The 15,398-nt window shown below is 33.6% G+C and overlaps 5 protein-coding genes across 15 annotated transcripts in view; 3 read left to right on the forward strand and 2 right to left on the reverse strand.

Moving 5' to 3' along the window:
- Positions 1 to 1,215: 1,215 nt before the first annotated feature.
- On the forward strand, positions 1,216 to 4,042 carry LOC116840231 (mitochondrial enolase superfamily member 1-like). Of its 2 annotated transcripts, none has more exons than XM_032806712.1 (6): positions 1,216 to 1,386; positions 1,626 to 1,728; positions 1,869 to 1,984; positions 2,062 to 2,216; positions 2,353 to 2,936; positions 3,716 to 4,042. In XM_032806712.1, exons 1-6 carry the CDS (start codon positions 1,303 to 1,305, stop codon positions 4,009 to 4,011), a joined length of 1,338 nt encoding a protein of 445 aa, XP_032662603.1. In that variant the 5' UTR covers positions 1,216 to 1,302; the 3' UTR covers positions 4,012 to 4,042. The 2 variants fall into 2 exon arrangements, with proteins under 2 accessions (XP_032662603.1, XP_032662604.1); XM_032806713.1 differs by having other exon boundaries at positions 1,331 to 1,386; positions 1,626 to 1,798.
- Positions 4,009 to 6,375, reverse strand: LOC116840233 (histidine triad nucleotide-binding protein 3-like). Its single transcript, XM_032806724.1, has 4 exons — positions 6,224 to 6,375; positions 5,924 to 6,041; positions 4,403 to 4,596; positions 4,009 to 4,328 (listed from the first exon to the last, which is right to left on the reverse strand). Exons 1-4 carry the CDS (start codon positions 6,296 to 6,298, stop codon positions 4,290 to 4,292), a joined length of 426 nt encoding a protein of 141 aa, XP_032662615.1. The 5' UTR covers positions 6,299 to 6,375; the 3' UTR covers positions 4,009 to 4,289.
- On the forward strand, positions 6,268 to 9,836 carry LOC116840232 (GDP-fucose transporter 1). Of its 9 annotated transcripts, XM_032806716.1 has the most exons (6): positions 6,640 to 6,867; positions 7,064 to 7,149; positions 7,385 to 7,470; positions 7,694 to 7,898; positions 8,168 to 8,306; positions 8,399 to 9,836. In XM_032806716.1, the coding sequence occupies exons 3-6, from the start codon at positions 7,406 to 7,408 to the stop codon at positions 8,983 to 8,985; spliced, it is 996 nt and encodes a 331-aa protein (XP_032662607.1). In that variant the 5' UTR covers positions 6,640 to 6,867; positions 7,064 to 7,149; positions 7,385 to 7,405; the 3' UTR covers positions 8,986 to 9,836. The 9 variants fall into 9 exon arrangements, with proteins under 9 accessions (XP_032662612.1, XP_032662613.1, XP_032662607.1 ...); XM_032806721.1 differs by lacking the exons at positions 6,640 to 6,867; positions 7,064 to 7,149 and adding an exon at positions 6,268 to 6,412; XM_032806722.1 differs by lacking the exons at positions 6,640 to 6,867; positions 7,064 to 7,149 and adding an exon at positions 6,486 to 6,633.
- On the reverse strand, positions 9,011 to 14,351 carry LOC116840230 (glutathione hydrolase 7-like). Of its 2 annotated transcripts, XM_032806711.1 has the most exons (11): positions 13,865 to 14,351; positions 13,592 to 13,789; positions 12,865 to 13,401; positions 11,739 to 11,847; positions 11,504 to 11,664; positions 11,341 to 11,420; positions 10,995 to 11,267; positions 10,600 to 10,890; positions 10,376 to 10,442; positions 9,868 to 10,101; positions 9,011 to 9,778 (listed from the first exon to the last, which is right to left on the reverse strand). In XM_032806711.1, exons 1-11 carry the CDS (start codon positions 13,939 to 13,941, stop codon positions 9,568 to 9,570), a joined length of 2,238 nt encoding a protein of 745 aa, XP_032662602.1. In that variant the 5' UTR covers positions 13,942 to 14,351; the 3' UTR covers positions 9,011 to 9,567. The 2 variants fall into 2 exon arrangements, with proteins under 2 accessions (XP_032662602.1, XP_032662600.1); XM_032806709.1 differs by lacking the exons at positions 12,865 to 13,401; positions 13,592 to 13,789; positions 13,865 to 14,351 and adding an exon at positions 12,117 to 12,584 and having other exon boundaries at positions 11,739 to 11,905.
- A 762-nt stretch (positions 14,352 to 15,113) lies between these two features.
- LOC116840248 (DNA-directed RNA polymerase II subunit RPB2) overlaps positions 15,114 to 15,398 on the forward strand; it is a 6,405-nt gene continuing 6,120 nt past the window's right edge. The window contains exon 1 of the mRNA XM_032806744.1: positions 15,114 to 15,299. The gene's annotated coding sequence lies outside the window, so the exon portion shown is untranslated. The remainder of the gene's footprint in view (positions 15,300 to 15,398) is intronic.

A 15,398-nucleotide genomic window follows, 5' to 3' on the forward strand; every position in this document is an offset into this window, starting at 1 on the left:
TTCAACATTTTCTTTGCCTTTGTTGAAGAGACCATAAAAATACCAATATTACGACGATACGTATACGCTACTGATACCTGACACGCTTGGTTAAGGCCATCATACACAAAATTCCGTAAGAACTTAACGTAAGCGTAAAGAAATCGACCAATCCCAATCGAGCACTCGGCTCTTCGTAACCTCTTCATTATTACGAAGAGCCGAATACTCGACTGAGATTGGTCGATTTCCTTACGCTTACGATTTAAATTCTTATGGAATTTTGTGTGTGATGGCCTTTACTGCGCATGCGTCCCAAATTCTCAAACCCTAGGTCTGTTCTTTTCAGCTGCACTATTGCACTGGTGCAATAAGGTAGAGTGAGACAAATATATTTTATTTCACTTTAGCTTATTGCACCAGTGTAGCAGTACATTTGAAAAGAATAGACCACTTTCATCACTGCTCTCTGGTACGACTTAACGCGGTAGATTTGAATAAATTCTTATCTTTCAAGTAATACGAGACAACGATAAATCAGATAACCTTTGTTCAAATAATACTATACAACAGCAATAGTTAAAATATATATTTTTAGCAAGGCTGGATAAATTAATATATAGTTTTTCAACTACATTTTAAGTTTAAAGCTAATAAATTATAAAATTAATATCACTTGATTAAATTAAAATTGAATTAATTTATTAAAATTAAAAGTTTCTAAATTAAATGTTTCTTTCATAATTAATTTTTTAATTATAGTTATACTATATAATAATTTAACAAACTTCTGCTGAAAATATTTTTAATTTTTCTTATTTTACACTGTAAGTAGTCCGCAATGATTTTAATATTTATAAATTATTTTAATTTACATAAAAAACTCCATAAGTTAAAATCAATGTGTTTTGAAATAATTAGTTTAAGTTAAGAGCTGATTTATTTTAAATTAACTAAATTAAGCTAAAAGTTATTAACTTTTTAAGTTTTTAACTTAACTTTTAAATTGACTAACTAGTTATTAGCTAACCTTCATTTTTTATTTTAAATAAATAATACTATAATAATGTAACAATATATGTGTCGGGATTTCTTCCCATAAAAGTAATAACATATTAAATTATTTCTGAACTGATATTGTCGGTGCAATTATAGAAGTATGAGGTTTATAAAAAGCGGGTAAATATTTATATAAGATAAAAAGATGATAAGACGACCGATGTCTGTATAAAACACTTCGGAAATGTGAACTGCATAGTCATTCAGTCGGTCGTCATCTGCCCTAATTTCATAGATTCGTTAGTGTTGTTGTTTTTTACGAAAATGTTAGATGCAAAAATCATCGATATTGATGTGAAAGATATTAGATTTCCAACATCGTTATTGGCCGATGGTAGTGATGCAATGGTACAGATATTTATATTATTATATAACTTATACAATAAAATATCTGCCACTTACAGCAAAATAGATATATAATAGTCCGCCAAATAGATATCTCAATAATACAAAATAATTTATATTGCAATTGTTATAATGGAACTTTATTTATCTCTATGTATATGACTTCTATACTTATGGATTACTTATATATAGATTTATGTATAGATCATATTTCTTATGTTAATTACTATTTACAATAACAGCATACTGATCCTGATTACTCGTGCGCCTATATAACAATAAAAACCGATAAGGGGCACGAAGGTTACGGCCTTACATTCACTCTGGGAAGAGGCACTGAAGTTGGTACGCATAAGTAAACGTTAGAAAGCACACACAGAGAGAAATCTATTATTAATATATAAATATACACCTAGTAAGGAAGATATACTATATCTTTATATTTATCTTTTTAATTTTTCATAATAAGAACTTTCCTAATTCAGTGGTGCAAGCATGTAAGTCCATGTTTTGGCTGGTGAAGAATCAAACGACGAGCCAGATCTACGCCGATTTCGCGTCATTCTGGAGGAAGTTGACGAGCGAGTCGCAGCTGAGATGGGTAATGTAAATTGTGCGACACGTAAATACTCAATAATTAAAGCGCAATAAAATAACAGTACACTTTTCATACATCAGATCGGACCCGAGAAAGGTGTGATCCATCTGGCTACAGCGGCTATCGTAAACGCACTGTGGGACTTGTGGGCGCGCATCGAGGGTAAGCCTGTCTGGAAGCTCCTTGTGGACTTAACACCTGAGCAGCTCGTTTCTACTGTAGACTTTCGATATATGTGAGTTGAACGTTTTTGCACAAGTTGCATTCGCACACTCCAAAGATTTTGAATATTTATTTCTATTAAATACAAATAACACATTAAAAACAATTTAATATGAATTTTCTATTAAAAAATATTATTCGATACAAAGTACCGACGTAGTGACCAAGGAGGAGGCGATAGACATACTGAGGAAAAACGAGCCGTATAAAGAGAAACGCGAAGAACTTTTGAGGAGAAATGGATATCCCGCGTACACGACCCAGGTGGGATGGCTCGGCTACAGCGACCAGAAGGTGAAAGATCTCTGTGCGAAATATCTGCGCTTGGGTTTCACGCGCTTCAAGGTGAAGGTGGGTCAGAATCTGGAGGACGACGTGAGGAGATGTCGTTTGGTGCGCGAAGCGATCGGCTACGACAATAAACTGATGCTAGACGCGAACCAAATCTGGGACGTGAACGAGGCGATCGAGTGGATGAAGAGGCTGGCGGAATTCAAGCCCTTCTGGATAGAAGAGCCAACGTCGCCGGACGATGTCTTGGGACACGCCACGATCGCTGCCGCCTTACGACCGCACGGTATCGCGGTGGCCACCGGCGAGATGTGCGCGAATCGCGTTCTCTTCAAGCAGCTACTGCAGATGCGAGCGATCGACATCTGCCAGATCGACTCGGCGAGAATCGGAGGAGTCAACGAAATCCTATCGGTGTATCTCATGGCAGAGAAAACTAAAAGTAAATTTACAATCAACAACAATCCTAGTCATTGGATCTTAACATTTCGGACTGATCAAGGCTCCTGGCCAAATAGACAGAGATGCTGAACACTTATGCATACATAACATACTAACATTCAATGCATATTCTATGATGTTATTGTAACAGCATGTGTTTAAAACAGTTGTTTTAAGAAATACGCATTTATTATGCCATAATTTTAAGTAAAACATTTGCTTTTTATTAGTATATAATAATTCTAAATTAATTGCGTTTTCTTTTTGGCAAAATAAGTAACAATTCTTATGACATTAGAATATTGCTGCAATTTTCACTTTAGATGACTTCTTTTATATACTGATAAAATCGCTACAAAGTATGTCAAAAAAGATACATCCAAAAAATGGCACTTACAATCGATTAAACCCACTTCTAAAATACTCCAGATATTTTTCTTTTACTCTTAATAATCAATAAATAATCGTAAAATTAACATGATACGCCTATATTTCCTCATAATTTTGTTCACGTTAGTGCTACGATTATTAATTAATTGTGTAAAAGCAAAATGTTCTGAATACTTTAGAAGTATGCTTAATCGATTGCAAGTATTATATTTTGAATATATTTTTTCGACATACTTAGCAGGAATTTTGAGTATACATTTCCACATTTCTAACGTCATCAACTAAGAGTAACGCGATGAGCAGTTAGGAGCCTTGATTGATGTGAATTTGGTTCTGGATTTTACTTACTACAAAGAAAAAACCTCACACGAAAACTTCGCTCGATTACAGCACCGATCTGGCCGCACGCAGGTGGGGTGGGCCTCTGTGAGATGGTTCAGCACCTCCAAATGTGGGCTTACATTTGCCTACGCTCGTCCGTCGAAGATTGCGCGATAGAGTTTGTAGATCAACAGCATGAACACTTTGAGGATCCTGTGCTTGTTAAGAATGCCTCCTATAAGTTGCCTACACTTCCTGGGTATTCAACTAAGCTCAAAAACGATTGCATCTTGAATTATACTTATCCAGAGGGTACAAAATGGAAGTCAACCAAGGAAGGATCTTTCAAAAAATCGTTAGAATAAAGTAAAGACATTTCTTATGAGTCAACACATGTACATATATAATTTGTATTATACATATATAAAATAAATACATATGTAAAATAAATACATATTAATTAAAAAATAATGGTAGCAAAAATAATCTTAGTAAAAATCACCTCTAATTTTTGGCAAATACCATAAATATCTTTTCTCTTACCATATTACATCAAATGCTTCATGTTACGATTATTGTATAAAACTGCTATCTTTATTATGAAGAAGAAATGTAACAAGTAAAACTATAGCGATAATTGATATTATTTGCGGCCTTCCAGATGAGATTTGACATAGTCTGTCTGCACAGAAAAAGATGATAATATAAGAAAGACTATAATATTTATCATAAGTAAAATTTGTTTTTGCTACTTACATTTACAAACCAGTAGGTCTTGGGATTAAACATCACTTTTCCCAACAAATTCATTTGCTCTATTGGGGAAATAACATGCAGATGTAAATGATTGACAGTGTTAAATGGTGGCCAATGAAAGCCTGTTCGAGTGGATACAGGATCAAGACCCAATTTTTCTGAGATTATATCTACAGTGGCAACAATTTTATTAACTGAAATTTAAATACAATGAGAAAATGACAATGCCTCAGGTATATAATTCTTGTAATTAAGTAAATTTTAAAGAAACATATAAAAGCTCTCAAACCTCTAAATGCATTTTTTTCACAAATTTGTGCAATAATTTGTTGAAAAAAATCAGCTTGGATATATATTTACGGTTGCATTCCAAAACATCTTTTTCGAGGAAAATTTTACTCTTAAATCTATAGTTCATGTTACAACTATAGACTTAAGAGTAAAATTTTCCTCGAAAAAGACGTTTTGGAATGCAACTCAGGATAATATTGAAGAAAACGGACTTCTTCACCAATTTGGCTAAAATCTTATAATATTGTGTATTTTAGTACATCATTTAGTACATCATTTAGTACATCATAGAACAAACAATATCAATGTGACAATAAAATAGGGTTAGCTTAGATTTTTTAGCTCACCAAAAATGTACTTTTCCATTTCTTTATTACAATATAAGAGTTTATATTTTTAAATATTTTTACACCACATTTGAAATTACGCGCGCTTACGTCACGGTGCACGCTCATGCCTGTGCACTAGCTGCGTTCGACATTAGGCCTGTTCTTTGTAGCTGCACTGCTGAACTAGTGCAATAAGTTAGAGTGAGAAAACGTATATTTGTCTCACTTCAATATATTGCATCAGTTCAGCAGTGCAGCTACAAAGAACAGGCCTATTGTAAATCCTTCCTTCCTTCAATATTTGGCTAGAAGCGTATCAGTGACTCATGCCCCAACGCCATTACTCATTCGACATTGTAAATCGGAGACGTTGGATTGCTCTTTCATCTCGAAGATGCATAGAAATGAAAAAGATACAAGATCTCGTATCTTGCTCACTTCTATGCATTTTCGAGGTAAAAGAGCAATTCGACGTCTTCGATTTACAATGCCGAATGTCCCGGCCTAACCGCCGTCACGACAAGACGTGTTCGAACAAGTTCGGACCTTGTGATTTTTTTGGATCGTGTCTTGAAAATTTCCAAGACTTTGCTCTCGAATTATATCATTAATCGGAAACTGGCGTTGGGGCATTACTCTTAGAGAGGCCTGTAGCCAAATATTGAAGGAAGGAAGGAAGGATTTACAATGCCGAACACAACTACTGTCGACATGACAAATCTCTTAACCTTAAAACTGTCATTCTTTAGCATTTTATAACTTTTGTTCTACTCGAAAACAACGATTTTTACTTTTATATTCACGTTTTACGTACTAAAATACACAATATTATGAAGTTTCAAGCAAATCAGTGAAAAAAAATTTCAGTATGATCATATTCTGAAATATATAATATACTTACAAAGTTCGGCATCTTCTGGTTTAAGTTCTTTTGCATTACGTATATGTCTATTTGGTATTATTAAATAATGATGTGTCGACGCTGGATTAATATCTTTAATACACGTAACATCTTCATCCTACAGCAAAACAAAAAATATACGTAAACAACAGGAATTACCAATTATTCGTAATTAATACGTAACATTTCCTTTAGCTTCGTTTCACATTATTTTTTTTTAGCAATCTTTCATTTACTGTAATTTACTGTCTTCATTTACTCATTTACTGTCAACGATTCACGTAACTTAACCTTTCGTACCTCGTAAATTTTCTCACCGGGTTCTTCGTTTTGAATAATTTTGCAGAAAATGCAATTTGCCACTCCTGTAGCCATTGGAATTTATAATAATTAATACTAATCACAATTTTCTTAGGAATAAACCTATTATTCAAACTATTGAAATATCTCTAAATTGCACGTCATCGTAGCACCATGATGAACACTGCGGTAAGTTGATCTTGGATTAGTTCCTTCTAGCTCTACATTGATTTTAGGAGTAAAATTTAGAAACTGATACGTCTGATCTGTCGTTGAGCCATACTACGACCTTCATTTTTTATTAAAAAATAGCAATTCGTAGATATATAACAAGGGTGCGTTCGGAAACGTCGAGGGCTCTCCTTTTCTCTTTGTCTTATTCTTGTATCTTTCTCACTCATACGCAATAGGTAACGTTTTTGAACGTACTCTAAGCAAAATGCCGGCCTGATTATCTTCGGGTTTATCTCTTACTAAACTTTGGGATGTGCCAGCTGAAATTTTTAACATTAGTGCAAAAAATTCAGCTGGAAGGAGCTGCAAACCTGATATTTGTATTTTTTTCTATCATAATATTTTGATTCATGCAAATTAATACCGCCCAAATTAGTACGCCCAATTTGGTACTGATTCTTACATCGAATGTAAATATTGAAATGTAGAGCGAGTTTTTTAATTCATCGATAGATCTATCACATGATGCGTAAATACAGCAAAACGTTGCATTTTCGTATCATGCGATGGATCCATCGATGAATTAAAAAATTTTACCATAAACCTTTACGTACAAAGAGTACTATATAAATTACTAACCTCAATTATCTGTCACTTGGCCAATAGTAGTAATTCAATAACATTCGAAAACATCTACAAAGAAGTTGAAAAGATGATTTTTATCATTTATATAAAATGTGACTATGTGTAAGGTATTTCAACAGAAATATGTCGAACTTCAATGATAGATATAAAGATTGTTTATGTGGCAATTTAACATATGTGTATATATATATATATATATATTTATATTTGTGTGTGGTAGGAACTATATAAGTTTACATAAATGTAGCAAAATTTCAGTTAATACTAATTATTAATTCTCCAGTAATTATTGTAATCAGATTGTTGTTTACTCACTCGAATTAGATTATTATTATTTCTTAGAAAAACTAACATTTTATCAAGATGAAACTACAAGAAGGAATTGTATCAAAATATTTGTACATCACATATGTAATTACATCTTATTGGTAAGTTATCAAATGATATTCAATAGCTTACATATTATTCTATTTGCTTCATCAATGATATTACATTTATATATTATGCAATTGTTAAAATATATAAAACAATACATATAATTACCTCTGTATAGAGAATAATATATAGAATAGAAATATAGCATAGAATATACTGATACATTATATTGCGTATAATAAATTGAAACTATACAAGTTTTAAAATATTTTTCAGGATAGTGTCCATTTTGACTGTATTTGTAAATAAGGCATTATTATCTAGTGAAATTGTAAATCTGGATGCTCCACTTTTTGTAACTTGGTTTCAATGTATAGTGAGCGTAATAATTTCTGTTATTTTACGTAAACTATCACAATGTTTCCCAAAGTATAATCTAGTTACAAGTGGTACCCCATTTAGTATAGATACTTTCAAAAAGGTATGCTTTTTGCAAAAAATAATCTTTTAGCTATTGATACTCTTTTGCAAAATATTAGAAAAAGAATTTTACTCAATCCCAAGAGTTTTGCATTAAAAGTTTCTCACATATAGTAACTAATTTGATATTTAATTAGAATAATAAAAAATTAAAAGAATTATATTTAATGCATTTGCTTCAATATAAGGAAAAATATGATCTCTATAAAGTTTATTTTTTTAATATTTTGTTGTATAATGTGTTTATATATATATCTCAAACTTTTATAGGTATTGCCATTATCAATCTTGTTTGCTGGAATGATAGCAACCAATAACTTATGTTTAAAATACGTCGACGTCGCCTTTTATTACATAGGTCGTTCATTGACGACTATATTTAATGTTGTGTTCACTTATATTTTACTCGGTAAGAGATACTTTGTAGAAACAAATCTGGCCATAAATTAGCAGATAACAATCTAAAGGAATATTAATCAATGAAACACTTATTTAACACAGGGGAAAAGACCTCTTTCAAATGTGTAATATGCTGCGCAGTCATTGTCGGTGGATTCTGGTTAGGTGTAGATCAAGAGCAAGTGGCAGGTTCTCTGTCCGTCCTTGGGACATTTTTCGGCGTAACTGGATCACTACTGGTGGCCTTGTATAGTATCCGTATGAAACAGACGCTCCCAGATGTAGATCAAGACGTCTTCCTGCTGTCCTACTGCAACAATATGTATAGCGTTGTTCTTTTTATTCCATTAATGTTAATCAACGATGAACACACTGCTATATTTAATTACGAGAAACTATGGCAGCCTTTCTTTTGGTGTGCCATGACAACCGGTGGTTTGTTCGGATTTGCTATTGGATACTTTACCGCGCTTCAAGTCAAAGTCACGTCTCCCTTGACGCACAACATCAGCGGTACTGCGAAAGCGTGCGTGCAAACGGTCTTAGCAACTTATTGGTTTAACGAGACGAAAACATTCCTTTGGTGGGTGAGCAATATCATCGTCCTAGGCGCCAGCGCATATTACGCAAGGGTTAGGCAATTGAAACTCAGTAAAGAGTATAAACTAGTTCAACAGTTGAAAGTATAATAACGATAATAAAAAATACGAGAACCTTGTTAAAAATTTTATATATTTTAAAAATATTATTATTTATAAAATCTCTTTTGTAAAATCCGCTTATGTATAAAAATTAGTTTTACAGATATTTTACGGAAGTTCGAAGAAAGTGGAGAAAAAAGATTTAGAAGATATTATTCATATATATACACACGGAAAAAACAGTATGGTTAATCCATACATATAAATCTGATTATAATTAAATGTATACATAGGCCAACTATGCTATTTTTTCCGTGTACGCAAATTGACGCGAAATATTTCCTTTCTGTAATAATTATGTGTGTACATGTGACGCGCATATATAAAACAGTATTATAATTTAAAATATTGAATAATATACTTAGAAATGAAGTTTATAATATTAATCGTCCTGCTATTTTCTTGTTTTCTATATGATTATATAAGTTGAACAATCAGTTATCATGCATACAGGAGAGCTTGTAGAAAGTTCTACATAACTGAGATTACCTTCTAATATCACAGTATTGCGGTCTCCAATCAAGATTCTCGATCAGACCTTACATATTCATCAATAAATCGTACATATATTTAGAATCGCGACGCAATCCCATTTCCACGACTGTCGGAGTGACTCGACAGCGAGTCTTTCCTCCTGATAATCGCGTTAACACTCTTGATGAATAGACTGTCGTCAGTGGGTAACGAGGATATCATGGGTTGTAATCGAATACGTAATGCAGTCTCCATCGAGTGTCTTTGATTATTCTCAATCACCATACCGTCGGAAACGTGGTAATATCTGCGAAAACAAAATTATGTATTATTATTATATGATTATATTCTAACTTTTCCATCAATCTACTTGAAATTGTTAGTTTTTTTTTTTACCTGGGGTATTCTATTGCAGCAGAAACGTTCAAGGCACGCACGATAAGATTGTACAGGATTTGTCCATTGAGAAAAGCATCGTCCGAGCCGAGTATTCCACGTAACCCGCATCTTCCTTTCTCATGATGGAAAATAATAGGAACGAATGTGGATAGACTGTTCTCATTGACGTTCTTGTCTAACAAAAACCCGGCGGCAGTCATGTTTCCCAATCCTAAAGGTGAACCTAAACCTCTGCATCGTTTAAAGTCATATATTAATATGATGATAATAGTCATCTAATGAATAAAGTAAAGTAAAAGTGCCAATGCCTGGACACATACCTAAACCTGGATATTTCTATTGTTTTGATTTTTAAATACGAATATTTAAATTTTAAATATATATATTGTATGTTGAAGATTTAAATATTCGTATTTAAATATCAAAACAATAAAAATGTCTATAATTAAATACGTATTCGGGAATTCATATTTTTATGTCAAATATGTAATTAATTGCTACTAACGATAAGACGCAGACATATGTATCTTGCCAATCCGTCGCCATAACTCCAGTGTATGTTTCCTTTTTCACTGAAAAAATTCGAGTTATTACTGGATTTCTAGAATAACTAAAAAAAAAAAAATACATAAGAATTTTTATTATTAAATTTATAGTTATTATCTGAGATTATCAGGTAACTAATTAATTATATCGGTGATTAACGAGAACGGCGAATGTGTAACTCACCAGGTTGCGTATTTTGTGACAATAATAAATATAAGTGCGTCAATGTCTGAGCGACAAGAGCTTGCGATTCTATCGCGGATGCATTTCCCGCAAAAACCGGGATGCTCTCCAACACATCGATTACTGACTGCATGGAGCTCGCATGAGACGGATAATAAATTACATGACGACGTAATGTCGAACTTCCCGCGGCTATAACGATAGGTTCGTAACTCGCCAACTGCTGCAGCAGATTTTCGTGTAGAATATCGCTGTGCAGAATTTTGTACGACAAAGTACCGTTGTATAATGCTGCAAAGAAACGCGAAAAAGCTTCAATAATCACCGCAGAACTAATTATCTATAATTAGGTGAAAAATGTTGTTACAAATGCAACAAAATACACGGATGTATACCTTTCGCGCCATGCTCTGCTACAATGTCTAACGTATTCGCAAGTTCCTGCAACTGTAATGTGTCGCCTGGATTCAGAAGACCATAAAGCGTCCCGTAATCAGTATTTTTCAATACTTCGTCCACAAAATCTTTCGATACAACGAATCCTTCTCGGGCTAACCTGGCAGAAGGCTCTACAATGTCGCGCCATGACAAAGTGCCGTATGATCTTTGAGCAAATTCCAGTCCTCTTAGTAGGGCTGGCAAACGCACCTCAGCTTTCGCGAAGAAACCTGACGCATTAGAAAACTATATATATGGCCCTCACATTATATATCTCGCATATTTAAAAAATATTGTACAAACCTTCTGTTGTGTTACTTGCAAAATCGATGATAATGGGATCGGTATGATTTTTCGAGTTATGTATCATTATGTAGCCACCTCTGAAAGTAAAGTAATGATGAAAGTTTAATTAATGAAATTTACTTAATTAAATTAAAATGTATAAGTTTAGCTAATATCTTACCCTCCAAGACCAGTTTTATGAGGTGCTACTACAGTCATGCAAATAGTCGCTGCCACTGCAGCATCCACCGCATTACCTAATTTTCTCAGTATCTTGGCGCCAATTTGAGAGCAATTTGAATGATCAGTAGCAACTGCTCCATGGATACCATGAAGTTTACTCTAAAATGTAATAAAAATATTGTAAGTAAAACTTTACTATTTTTTATTCAATATTCTTCTTTTTTAGTATTTACCTGTGACATATCGTCAGTGTAAAGAATCTGTAACACCAGCATAGTAGTAATGCCAATGGTTAACGCAACAAAACAAACAATGATCAACTGTAATCCATTGCCACAGTAGCTGCATAGTTTGTACTTGTAATTTTTTTCCTTGGTTAGAGGACAGTCTTCTGTGAGACCTGCAAATTGTGTTAATTTATATAAGTTTTCTCGTTACACTTTGTAACATATGTGCAAATGTAGTGTGTGATCCTCATGTTGAAAAGTGTTAGTGCTAAAAATCTTGACAGTGATACTTTTTCTAATAATTAGAGTACATTTTTACTATGTGTGCATGTGTATATCAATGAGAAATATAAACAAAACAAGTTAATATATTCAGAGACTTACGCGTATTGTAACTCATTTTTAACCTATTTCTCCGACTCTTCTATTTTTGATCAGCTGAACCTCCATAAGTCTCATTTCTTTTCTGACGTTTCTCTCCCACTAGTCTCCATGTTCCCGTTAGTGAGGTTATAGACACGCACGTAGAAAAGAAAATAGAAAATTAGTAGTAAAAAAGATTATATAAATATAGTTGCATTCTTTTATATAGAAAATGTTCTTTTTTTATTATTTAATATCCATTTTTTCTTTTTAACATCAAGTTTTATATTTCTGTAGATAGATTTAGCTAATCAGTACACAATGGATACCCACGTTTTGAATTTATACAAGAAACATTTTAAATTTTATATCTTTATTATCCAAAATATGAGATTTTCCAAAATATGATGCATTGTTACAAGATACATATCTGATTGATATCTGATTGTTTCATTTATAAAGTCAAGATGTGCATCTTACATAAAAAATATATCTACAACTTTGTAAGGATAAAAAATACTGTTTTTAAGACTCTATATCAAATATATTTCCTAAAAAATCACTAGATGTATCATCCTCCCAGAAGTGAATACACTTCTCTCTTTGCTGTACATACAATGTATTAAAAGTACATTTAGTTAGCTCTATGGAATCAAATGAAGTATTTGGTCTTATATTATAATAGTCTTCTAAAAACTCTAACACAGACGACTTATTCTGCAAATTATTAAACAACACACGATCTTTTTTTGGCAGAATTTTTTCCAGCATGAATACCAGGTGATGATGGAAACATTGGAATTCAGTTGGTATTGTTGTTGTAATATCCAGCCAATCTTGAACACAAACAAGTGGAGTAGCGGAATGTCCCGAAAATAATGCTGGATTAGTTAGAATACCTCTAGCAGACATCACTCCCTCACATCTTGATTCTCTAAATAGAGTCTCTGCACTTTCCAAGTCTTTGGCATCACCATTTGCAATTAGTGGCAATCGTACACAATCTCTAAGGAGCTTAAGATTGTCTAATTCGATCGGCTCGTTACGCATCTCGGGAGTCCTTGCGTGGATTGTTAAGAATGAAGCACCAGCCTTTTCCAAAGCTTGACATAACATTATTGTCTTGCGCATGTCCTTTAACAATCTTATCTTTGCAGATACTGTGAATGGTTTTGGAATGCGATTTCTAATCTGATATATCAAATCGTATACCAACTCTGGTTTATTCAGTAAATCTGCTCCATATCCATCTTTCATAGCCCATCGCTGTGGGCAGCCACAATTCAAATCCACACCATCACTATACCTATTAATTATTAGATACATGATAAGTATGAAGAACAAATATTTTCAAAGTTAGTAAAATTACATATATGTGCACACACAGAAACAAATGTGAATTAGTCTTCTTATTTGATCTGGTTCTTAAGTTCCACAAGTCAAATAAATTAAAGTGTTTATAGACTTTAAGCAGGTTTATACTACTTCTAACTTACGGTGCAATCATTTCTGTAGCACTGATGAAGTCATTTATAGTGTTGGCTGCAAATTGAACAATTAATGGCTTATCTTCTTTATATGTTGTAAATTCGTTCTCCCTAGCCTTTGAGGATTGTACAAACGAATTTGCCATGATCATAGGTGTAAAACATATATCACAACCATAACGCCTCACAAGTGTTCTGAATTGTAACCTAATAACCCCCAAAGAGTAGAAAGACATATTTTAAATAAAGATCATTAGCTTGAAAAATATTACTACAACTTACTTGCTGTATCTAACCATTGGGGCACATATCTTTGTTATTTTTGGTTCTTTTAACATTGCTATTATATCAGTAGTCATTTTGATTATAAATTATTTGTGTAAGTATAAATGTAACATAAAAAGTATAGTTATAAAATAGAAAGGAAAGAGACTTCAATTCTTCTTTTCTGTTTCTATTTTTTATCCTTCAATAGATTTCGATCTTTCAGAGTTTTTCTCTTTTATTTAAGTAGATAACCATCTATTTTCTATCTTTCTATTTTTCATATGTATTATTTTGTTTTCATTGCGTTGTCCATACATTCTGTTCTTTCTGTACTGTAAATAATCATAATATACGATCAACTATAAATATCGTATAATAGGAAAAAATCTATATAATGAATAGCTGGCTTCTTGTACACAGACGCGGAAACGCTTGCCGCTCAGCAAGAAGCGGCAATAGCCAATAAGCTTCTGGCTCTTCTGGAAAAACAGCAAGTGATAAAGAACCTCTAGTAAAGAGAATCGCCACATGGTCATGTGACCAGCTAATTGGCTGGCATAAACATGTATGGATTTGGACATTGCGACGCCAATGCAGAACAGTTGGTATTTTATATATATATGGTTTTGTATTGGTATTGCAAAGCCGAGTCCCGTACATGTTTATGCCAGCCAATCGCAGAGTAGCTGCTTGACGATTCTCTTTACTAAGGTCGGTATTCATAGTCCGATCTTATATTTAAGATCATCTTAAGTACTGTTTTAAGATATCATGAACCAATCACAGAGCCGTATTCGCATCTTAAGACATTACTTAAGATGGTTTTGAAATAAGATTCGATGAATACCGATTAATGGCTCCTGCACACAGGACGCGGTAATGCTTGCCGCGCGGCGGAAGTTCGCGCGACAGCCAATCAATATGCTGCTTTCCGTAATAACCTTCTAGCTCTTACGGAAAAACAACATATTAATTGGCTGTCGCACGAACTTCCGCCGCGCGGTAAGCATTATCGCGTCCTGTGTGCAGGAGCCATAAGGCTGATATTTCACTTGTCATACGACAAGCTTTCAGTTCCGGCCTAACCGCCGTCACGACAAGACGTGTTTGAACGTGTTCGGACCTTGTGATTTTTTTTGGATCGTGTCTTGGAAATTTCCAAGACTTTACTCTCAAATTATATCATTAATCGGAAACTGGCGTAGGGGCATTACTCTTATAGAGGCCTGTAGCCATATATTGAAGGAAGGAAGGAAGGAAGGAAGGAATACGACAAGCTTTTTGGATACATTCATTGGTTGACGAACAGAGAACCTAGAAATACTCTATTCGCCAACCAATAAACGTATCCGAAAAGCTTGTCGTACGCACGTGAAATAGCACCCTATGAATACCGGTCTAGAGGTTCTCTAGTAAGTGGATTATCGCACGACACGCATTCTGTTTAAAGGTACGTCTACATTGGAAGTAAGTAGTAAGAAGTAGGAACTAAAAGTAAAAAATTGACCAACCACAGTCGAATGTGAGAAGAATAATCAACTATGATTGG

The sequence above is a fragment of the Odontomachus brunneus genome, unplaced genomic scaffold (assembly GCF_010583005.1).
Source record: "Odontomachus brunneus isolate Ranch 3 - 2012 unplaced genomic scaffold, Obru_v1 Obru_scaffold_009, whole genome shotgun sequence".
Lineage (NCBI taxonomy): Eukaryota > Metazoa > Arthropoda > Insecta > Hymenoptera > Formicidae > Odontomachus > Odontomachus brunneus.

Excerpts from the sequence above, each read along its gene's own strand:
- LOC116840232 (XM_032806721.1), top strand. The coding sequence starts at position 7,406 with ATGAAACTACAAGAAGGAATTGTATCAAAATATTTGTACATCACATAT. Across the intron at positions 7,899-8,167 it reads GTATAGATACTTTCAAAAAG|GTATTGCCATTATCAATCTT; the intron begins GTATGCTTTTTG and ends AAACTTTTATAG. Across the intron at positions 8,307-8,398 it reads GTTCACTTATATTTTACTCG|GGGAAAAGACCTCTTTCAAA; the intron begins GTAAGAGATACT and ends TATTTAACACAG.
- LOC116840233 (XM_032806724.1), bottom strand. The coding sequence starts at position 6,298 with ATGGCTACAGGAGTGGCAAATTGCATTTTCTGCAAAATTATTCAAAAC. Across the intron at positions 6,042-6,223 it reads CCGGTGAGAAAATTTACGAG|GATGAAGATGTTACGTGTAT; the intron begins GTACGAAAGGTT and ends GTTTTGCTGTAG. Across the intron at positions 4,329-4,402 it reads AGACCTACTGGTTTGTAAAT|ACAGACTATGTCAAATCTCA; the intron begins GTAAGTAGCAAA and ends TTTTCTGTGCAG.
- LOC116840230 (XM_032806711.1), bottom strand. The coding sequence starts at position 13,941 with ATGACTACTGATATAATAGCAATGTTAAAAGAACCAAAAATAACAAAG. Across the intron at positions 13,790-13,864 it reads CCAATGGTTAGATACAGCAA|GTTACAATTCAGAACACTTG; the intron begins GTAAGTTGTAGT and ends GGGGGTTATTAG. Across the intron at positions 11,848-12,864 it reads CATCATCACCTGGTATTCAT|CTACTGTGGCAATGGATTAC; the intron begins GCTGGAAAAAAT and ends CAAACTATGCAG.
- LOC116840231 (XM_032806712.1), top strand. The coding sequence starts at position 1,303 with ATGTTAGATGCAAAAATCATCGATATTGATGTGAAAGATATTAGATTT. Across the intron at positions 1,729-1,868 it reads GGGAAGAGGCACTGAAGTTG|TGGTGCAAGCATGTAAGTCC; the intron begins GTACGCATAAGT and ends TTCCTAATTCAG. Across the intron at positions 2,217-2,352 it reads ACTGTAGACTTTCGATATAT|TACCGACGTAGTGACCAAGG; the intron begins GTGAGTTGAACG and ends TTCGATACAAAG.